Here is a 9,196-nt window from a genome sequence, read left to right as displayed (position 1 = left end):
CAGCCTCAGAAGTCGTCCTAATTTTTAAAATACACGCCGAATGTTCTTATATCTCTTATGCGGAATATCTGATACCTTGGTTGTGATCTTTAGGAGTAAGCCGTCAAATTACACTGCATGTCGTCATAGCTATGCGTGCATCACATCACTGATTGCTTCCGTTGTGTTTACGCAAAAAAAAGCATGGCGGATTCACTGTGAATTTATGCAGTCGAAAATACGGCCCACCCAGCAAACTTAGTGTGAGCGCAGGCGGAACGAGATGCTGCAAAATATGAAAAATGGTAAAAACAACGCAGCTAAAGACAGGACGCAAGAAAAAAGAATGACACAGGACCATCTCTGGTCATGAACTGAATAAACTTTGCACCACACAAAAAAGTATGCATAGACAGCGCATGCGCGAACATGACCGAATAATCAGGAAATTGTTTCGCGACAAGGTCAGGTGGTTCTTTTTTTAGCACACGGCAAGTACGCATTAAGATAATGTTTCTTTTTTTGACAACGCCATATACGCAGTACTAACACAGTTGTCACCTGCATTTACAGTACACCACGCTTCAAACAATTCACGGCTGGCCTGGTATTTGCAACAGCACAAACCTTCGGTGTCTTCGAAAAGTGGAACGCGGTGTGGGACGCCCAGGCAGCGGCAGCAGTGGTCAGCTAAATCGCCTCCCGCCGCGAGCACTTGAACAGCTGTATACGGGGCTCTCGGAGCCTGTCATCAGTGCACCCACCTGTCTGCCCTATATGTAGCATTTTCCACACGACAGAAGTTGATATGGCCGGATAGCTAAGGCGGTTAAGGAGACCTTAGTGGTTTGTTCATAGGGCATGAAATTCACTCATGAATTACTGACTGAAGGTGACTTGCAGTTCCTCGATGTTTGTTTTACTTTTAGTGGCGAACACGTGTGCTGGGCGTGCTGCGGTCAAAACGGTAATTTTAAACGGTAGTTCGGCTCCTTCGAAAATTGTGAAAAGGGGCATCGGCGTTAGCTGTCTGCGCGATGCCCTCGAGAAGTCCTGTCAGCACCAAGTAGCCGACAGGGTTCAGCATCAAGTTGCTCGTTTACAGGGTTCTCGCTTCCCTCGGGATGTAATAGCGTCAATGGTGGAAAGCCTATTGCGTGACGTTAAGTCAGGCGCCCGACGATAAGTGCGAGATGAAGTTCGCAAAGAAAGGAGTCCTGTGGTCGTCCTCTACGGTTCACAATTTCTACCACCCCCTTAAAAAGGCGGCTGGGAAGTGTGGCGCCGACGTCGTGTTTTCCGCCCCGGAAAAACTAGCACAAATGTGTTCTGCTGTGAACAGTGAGAAAAAGAGCAACCGCTGCTCTAAGAAACGTGCCACACAGTTTGTAAGTTGCAAACAAGGTGTCGTGTACAAAGTGCCTCTGTCGTGTGGAAGATGGTGTGGAAACAGGTAGGTGCATTAATAACAGGTTCCGAGAGCACCGCACAGGTGTTCAAGCTCTCGCGGCGGTAAGGAGGGGTAGGGGCATTTAGATGACCATTGCCAAAGCTGCCTTCGCGTCCTCCACTGCGTTCCACTTCTCGAAAACATCCAAGTTTTAAGCTCTTTTGAAGACCAGGGGACCTATTCTCGACTGCACAAAGTCCCGGGAAATTCGCCATGTTTTTTGCGTAAGCGCAAAGTAACCAATCAGTAACTTATTGCACGTATACCTCTGACGACATGCAGTGTAATTTGACGCTTCACTCATAAAGATCAAAACCAAGGTATCAAATATTACCTATAAAAGATATAAAAAACTTTGGAATGTATAAAAAAATTAAGACGTTAGCTGAGGCTGACAAGAAAAACACATTTCTGCAGGTCAAAATTGGCGTCAACACCACAAGGCGACCGAGTAACGTTGATAAAAGCGAGCGAAAGGGGGATGTGGAGCTAAAGAACATCACACAATCTTTCTTACCGCATCTGTTTATTTCTTTCAATTACTTTTAGTAATATAGTTGAGCTCTCTGCTTCAATGCAAGCTTTGTTGCGTTATCACCTCCCCGGCCGCTACCGCCGCCACGCCATCGTCTGCTGCCTTGTTCCAAGTTTATGGCGTGATTACAGAAAAAGAGGGTCGAGGCCCTCGCTTGTATGACGCATAAGGGTAGCGAAGCGCTCCGCTTGATAACTTCGGAGCATACCGATGTCGCCGATTCAATCATTCGTCAAGCTTGACTTCAACAGCGCAGTTTTGCATAAAGCGGTCACTTTTCTTTGTTATTTTTTTCTTGAGTTTGATCATGTGACCCATCAGCCTACTAGGAGGAGTGTGGACAAATGCCATGCATTGTGTTCTGTTTGTCGTAGAGAGGCTTGTGCTTCCCTCTTATGTTGCTGTTACTCTAAACGAATATTTTTATTTTATTGTCAAACATAAACGCAAACTACTGCCGTTATTTGTATGCTCCGTGATAGCTGACTTGGAAACAATCAAAACTATTATTTCTTTCGCTAGAAAACTTGCTTTAAACCACGCGTCATGCGAAACGGCGCCTGCTGTAAATTCACCGATATTTCGTGGCGCCGAAGGTTTGGAAAATTTTTTGCCCTATTTCGCGGCAAGAGCAGCCGCCATTTTCAAGCTCTTACGTAACATTACGTCACGTTTACGCAAGCTCAATTTGCCAATGTGTGACGTGAACGTTCCCCCCAACTGTTTTAAATTACCTCGCGTCTTCTCAGCCAAACACAGAGATGGCGTGTATTACAAGCAGTATTGTTGTTGAATAGCAAAGACAGGCTACTTTGTATTTTCCGGTGCATTTAGTCTAGTTTTTCATTGCCGGCCAAGAATTCTACACTTTCAGTAAGGAGAAATAATGCAAACTTTAGAACTGGGGCCCGTAAACGTCATAAAACATCAAAATGACGAAGGCACACACAACCGCTTTGTCAACTGGAAGCACGTTATCAAAATTGAAAGCCAATCAGAAAAGACTCCCGGCAAATTCCCAGTTGCCGTAGGAATTTGTGCAGTCATTAATAGGGCCCCAGGCCAACCGTGAATTGTTTGAAGCGTGGTGTACTGTTAATGCAAGTGACAACTGTGTTAGCACGGCGTCTATGCAATTGCCAAAAAAAAGAAATAGATTATATTAATGCGCATTTTCCACGTGCGTTAAAAGAGAACCACCTGAGCTTGTCGCAAAAGAATTTCCCGATTATTTCGCTCATGTTCGCGCATGCGCTGCCTATGTATACCTTCTTTTTTGTGTCTGTTAAAATTTACTCAGTTCATGCCCAGCGCTAGTCCTGTGTCATCATTCCCTCGCGTGCAGTCTTTAGCGGCGCTGTTTTTACCATGTTTCATTGCTCCAACCAACTAGCCCACATTCAATCACTGCTATTCAAAATCAGGCTACAAGTTAGGATAGCCACTCAAAATATGAAGACAGTTGGGACCAGCAGCTGGAGCAGACCTGTGGGTTTGACGTTTCGAATCGCTTACTAATTATTGTGAACGGTTTGGCAAGTTGGAAGATATTTGTTTTTGACATGTAGCGCAATGTAGCACTGTATGCCCGAGACGACTAGTAAGCGCATTCAGTGTCCTAGTAAAACGCACATACGCGTATATACATGAGGTCAGGGTCCGCCACAACAAAAAAAGGTCAAAATAGAAGAAATGCCGTCACTTCATTGATCCTTTAGTGCAGATATGCAAAATCAAAACTGGTTATTCTTTCTGGGCCATGCAATTTCAAACCTTCGTGTACAGACCTATCAAAAATTATGCTGATTTGTCATAGGAATCGGTAAAACACGAAAGTGAAATGTTCAGTGAAATCGGCAGCTGAGCATGATTTACGGGTCGGCGGCTGTCTTGTGGATGCGCTTAGTGACGTCAGTGAAATCTTGGGGCATTCCGGCATAAAACACGTTCGTGTTGAAATATAAAACCCGAAAACGAACAACCTTAAGTATAACGTACTCTTTAATAGTAAAGGTTGCTTCCCCGCAAAAAGACCCTGTGTGCAGGCGTGCACCCTTTACAGGCCGCTTGCTTCGTTGTACTGGCGTCACTTCCGCGACGGATATGACGTCAGTTGAATCTGTGTATCCTGGAATAAAACACTTTCGCGTTAAAAAGACAAATGTAAAGAAAAAAGACTGGGATAGGAGGAAACGTTTAGTATTGAGGTCTCCAAAGAAATGGCCCAGGCGGTGACAGGGTCCCAAAGCAAAAGAAAGGCTAGGAAAAGACACCAAAACACACCAGACACCAAAGAAATTTCGTCAGGCAGTTACAGTTGGTCGCAATAAAGACTGCAACTTCGTTTCACGCCATTCCGGCAGACATGCCCTCAGGGCAGACGAGAGCGTGCGAGACTCCGAGCGTAAGAGTGGCGAAAACAAGAAACTCAACTCGGCAATCGGGCCCATAATATACATCGGCCTCAAGGATTCGTTTTGTTTGCATTAAAACACTGCTTGCGTGCTCTTTGCTTTTCTTTGCCTTGCAGTCGACACGGAGAGCATGCGTGTCGACTGGGCCGACAGAGCACAATTTAAGACGAGTGCGCGATATCCCACCGAGAGTCGATTGAGCCGGAAGGAGAGGGGATTGAGGCAGCGGAGGACGAAAGTGCAGAATTAAGAAGTCAACTGGAACACTGCGAGGGAAAAGAAAGCTGCGAGGCGAGAGTGTAAACAAGTGCAAGAATCGATGACTGGCAGGCGACGACTCTGGAAGAGCGGCCAGTATAGCAGACGGGAGTCCAGAATGCCGCTTCGGTTTCAGGGGAGCGAAGAAGAGGGGCCCGCAGCTTTTGTCCCCCAGTGAAAGAGGGGTGAAGTCTGGGCAATGGCGGCGAGGGACGTCGTCGTCGGGGGCCAAAGGGGGGACTTCCGCTGGACGTGGGGGCGCGTACGTCGGCGCAGCGCCGGCTGCTCCTCCGGCCCTGATCGATCGGGAGCGGGGTTCGTCCAGCGCATGCGCCCGGATAGGGGCGAGGATTCCCAGCAGGGGGAGGGCGAGGGGGCAGCCGGCGCGCCAGCGACGCTTCAGAAATCCTGCAGTGCCGGTATGCGACGGTCCAAGACCACCCGTCTGCGGGCGCTGCGGCCAGGGCCCTGCCAGGGACGAGCCGCAGGACTCTGAAGGGGAGTAGCCCGCCAAGCGAGAGAGCCCCCCCGCAGGACTTGGCGCCTTAGGTTCCCCCTCCTTGTTTGTGTTTAGGGTCGTCCCCCCTCCCCCCCCCCCCCAGTCCGCGTTCCATCCTCCCGCTCCTCTTCCCGTCCGGGCTCCATCTTCGGACCTGCTCATCCGCCTCCCGCTGGTCCTGCTGGTGGTGGTCGGTGCGCGCGTGGGCCCTTCCCCGTTCAGTTGCCTTCTGCTTTCGTTCCCTCGGTGTCGGCCACGTTTGTCGCCCGGCCGGCTGGTTCCAAACGCCGACGTCCGGGCCCACGCATCGACCCCTCTCCGCCGCCGCCGCCGCCGCCAGGAAGCCCGAGAGCAGCAGTACGCTCCCTGATCTCACCTCGCACTTCCACCTAGTCGGTTGGTATACTGTTTGGTTCCTTGTGTTTTAAGACTTGGTTTCAAGGCTCGGTCACTCCCTAAGTTGTTCTCAAGCCGCTTCTTGCACATCCCCCTGCCTGGCCGTACGCCTCGCTGTACGTGACAATCGTTCCCAAAGTCAACTGGTGGTCCTCCTGAGGCCGCCCGCAACCATCGTCGCTTAACCAAACGCTGGCGCCTAGGGGCTCTCTCAGGGGCACAAATCGGCTACGGTGAGTGCACGGGACAAATACCAGCGGAGAGAGTCGCCATCCACCGGCCCTCCTCGTGCACAGCCGAAATCGGGACTCGCCGCTTCAGCGTCGATCGCGCACCACCGCCGTGTCATGTGATCCCACCTCCAGTCGTTCGCGAAAGGCGTGACACACCGCCGCTCGACGAGCCGCGTAACCACGACGCAGGACGCGCAGGAAGACGGTGGCGAGGACGACGGAGGCGGCCTGACCGACGACCAGCGATCAGCTCGCGAGGGCGCCATGCCGCAGACCGGGGTCGCCTGAGGGCCTCCCCGCAACGGACTAGGTGCGCACAGCGCCTCCCTCGAGCAAGCCGAACGTTCCGACCCACGCAGCCGACGGAATTCGAAACCGGTCCACGAAGCAACGCCCGCGTCAAGCTTCTTTTCGAGCGACGCGACGCCATACAAAGGAAGAAGCAAGTCTCACAGGCCTCGAGTCCCAGTCCTTGGTTCCCCGGTGCAAGAAAACCGTGAAGCCGAGCAAGGTTCCCTCCAGAGACGACCACCGCACGCAAGGAGCGCGCCGCTTGGAGTCCGAGCCACTCGGGGAGCTGCACACGCACCCGCATCTTTCGATCCTCCCTCGACACTTATCGCTTTTGTTTTCGGGGCTCGGTTCAAGCCGTGGCATCCACGATCCTTAATAACAAGTGCACACTCTTGCTGTCCCTCCAGGAAGTGACCGGCGGCGCAGCTGTAGTCGCCGAGCGCTTTCTTCTCTGATCCCCCGTCTTCTTTACACCTCACCGTTTTCTCGAAGAATCCAAGTTCACTGGCTTTCGTGCTTGCGACAGAGCAGAGTCGTCCCCCTCGCACTCGCAAGAAGAGAGAAGCACAAGCTGAGCCGCAGATGTTTACGTCCAGCCCGGTCGCTGAAGGTGTCTTGACCGCCAAATCCTGCAAACCGCACGCTGAGCGCATTCTCTATCCGAGCAGTCAGTGACGCGCTCTTTAAGAAAAAAAGCGCAGCCGCACGCGAGGGACCTTTCAACTTGAGCACGCGTCTCCGGAAGATTTTTTCTTGCACAGCGAAAGAAGCTTCACACGCAGGCTGACGACTTTTTTGAAATGAGACAAGGGATGGCGTTCAGTTGCTGGTCCTTCGTTCTCTTCGTGGCCGTCGCTGTCACCAGTGCCGGTCGGGATAATGGTCCAGCCCCCCTGCAGCCGGGGTGAGTAACGCCGCTTTTCTCTCCCCGTGTCTGTCTGTCTGCTGAATGCAGGGTGTGCAGTGTTTTTACTCTGGAGGTGATAAGCGGGTAGGCAATTAAAGCCGTGGGAACGTGCCACGTCACTCACTGTGCATACCAACATTCAGCAAGAGATCTGTTGCCATCACAAAAGCTGCGCTTGAGTTCAGCGAGCAATTGACAGTTTTCGCAGTTCCTGCTTGCAAGGGTGGTTGCTCGTGCCAGTTGGCCCAACATGGCAATAGGAAACGAGCACTTTGTGTTGTCGTCTTTCTGGCCTTGTCACATCATCAGTTCACTATTCCACAGTTCACAGTTCACTGGCGGGACAAAATCTCTCCCCCAAGCAGTTTGGGTGAATGTCCCTGCCATAGTGTCTGAAGTCGCATAGCAAGCCATGACACTAATTTTACAAATCTTGCTGGTTTTATAATGAATAGCTAGTTGTACTGGTGACAAGGGGAACTCAGTTGACCCTTCTTATAAATTCCCCGAAGTATGTACCATATGCTGCATTCTTAGCGCGTATCAACTGATGCAACGCAAAACTATTTGTTACCCTGAACGTGTGCGAGGCCTCATGGATGAGTGAAGAAACTTGTTTGGCCACCACATGTCTAGCAATCGTTGTCGTCATTTTCTTCTCAGCGTGCCAGAAACCAAGACGACCACATGTAAAAGCACTGTTACAGCAAGTACCCCTGTTTAGTGACTCTTTGGAGGTGGCTGGAGTTACAGTAACGTCTTGGTGAATGTCAATAGTGTTACCCAAATACCAACAAATGGTAAGATTTTTAGTATTTACAACCCAACGTTTACTTCTTCCTGAGTTTATGAACCAGTCACAGTGCCGAAATCACGATAGTTGTTGCTCCGGTTAGTGACTGCATCGCCTTCTTCAAGGTCGGTTAAACTACCTACACACCTCCTAAACTGGGCATGAAGCTTCTAATGAACTCATCTTAATGACAGATATAGAACAAGGGTGTTTATTTGCATTGCTGGCTTAATACTTTTTACTTTTTGGTGCATCACTGGTTATACCGAATTTTGCGTTTTTCTTCTGTAACTGTAATACGAAACTTCTGATTTGTGGGAAGATACGCTTGCCCAAACTACTGGCTTTGCAAGAACACGAACAGCCACGTTTATTCAAGCATGTGGAACGAAAACCTGATTGTTTTCGGGATTTTGCTTTTCCTATTTACACACTCATCAAATTGTTTTGCTTCTACTTTTGTATGTAGTAAGAACATAGGGATATTTAAACTTCGACAACACAGAACAAGACCAAGCCAGTGCTTACAGAAGGTACACGAGGTAGCCAAATACCAGTTGCGCGAAGTATAGGGCAGGCATTTTAATTTCTCGCATTTACGTTCCCCACAAAAAGCCCCAATGGGACAGTCCTGTATAATTCGGTGCTCCCTACAGCCCACTTCTAGCTAATACATGTGTAACCATACCTTAGACTACAGCATTTGCCCATCACTATAACTCATTCACTTTCAGCCAGTTCTGAAGAATACAAATTTAAAACAAAAAAAAATCAAGTGTCAAAAAGTATTTCCTTTAAAAAAGAACTTTGGATAATGAAACAGGTTCAACATTCGAACACAATTCTTCATTGGATGAGCGAAATGTTCACATTCCCCTACGTGCGCCTTTACTAAACTAAGTTCTCCTCCCAGAAATGTTTCATTGATTCTACTGTTTATATCAACTCGTGCCAACTACCGACAGTTTTCCTACAGATAAAACTATCTTGAAACTACAGGGCGTAGCCACAAAGGACGCACTAATAAACTGCAACCACTACTGAGTTCGCACACCTGTTGAACAGGCCGATGCCGATAAGGGTTTGAGAACCAGGCTAAACCAAGCTTTTGTGCCATGTCTCCTGTTGTGTTTGAGTCTGTTCGAATTGTAAAAATCATTGATTCATTGAAATTGACATCTTCATGCCGAATAGACGGCATCAACGCAAAGTTTCTGAAGCAAACTAAAAACTACTCATCCATTTTTCTGGCAAAGATTTTCCAGCAGTCCCTAAATAGCGGAATTTTACCACGAGACTGGAAGATTGGCAAGGTCGTCCCGCTGCATAAATCAGGAAACAGACATACACCTCTAAACTACAGGCCAATTTCATTGACAAGCATCCCCTGCAAAATTATGGAGCACGTCCTATATTCGCACATTTGTAATTTTCTTGA

The 9,196-nt window shown here is 49.1% G+C and overlaps 1 protein-coding gene across 5 annotated transcripts in view; it reads left to right on the top strand.

Moving 5' to 3' along the window:
* The first annotated feature begins 5,031 nt into the window (after window positions 1-5,031).
* Rdl (Resistant to dieldrin) overlaps window positions 5,032-9,196 on the top strand; it is a 354,036-nt gene continuing 349,871 nt past the window's right edge. For 4 of the 5 annotated variants that reach the window (XM_077702176.1, XM_077702174.1, XM_077702172.1 and 1 more), the window contains exon 1: window positions 5,033-6,962. In XM_077702176.1, the coding sequence (XP_077558302.1) occupies window positions 6,859-6,962 (104 nt within the window). In that variant the 5' untranslated portion in view covers window positions 5,033-6,858. Of the gene's footprint in view, window positions 6,963-9,196 lie in introns of all 5 variants that reach the window. The other variant, XM_077702173.1, reaches the window with a different exon arrangement.

The sequence above is a fragment of the Haemaphysalis longicornis genome, unplaced genomic scaffold (assembly GCF_048455015.1).
Source record: "Haemaphysalis longicornis isolate Haplotype H1 unplaced genomic scaffold, Haemaphysalis longicornis Haplotype H1 scaffold_3, whole genome shotgun sequence".
Taxonomy (NCBI): Eukaryota; Metazoa; Arthropoda; class Arachnida; order Ixodida; family Ixodidae; genus Haemaphysalis; species Haemaphysalis longicornis.
Note: the sequence above shows the minus strand (reverse complement) of the source record. Positions and strands in the feature narration are given on the sequence as shown.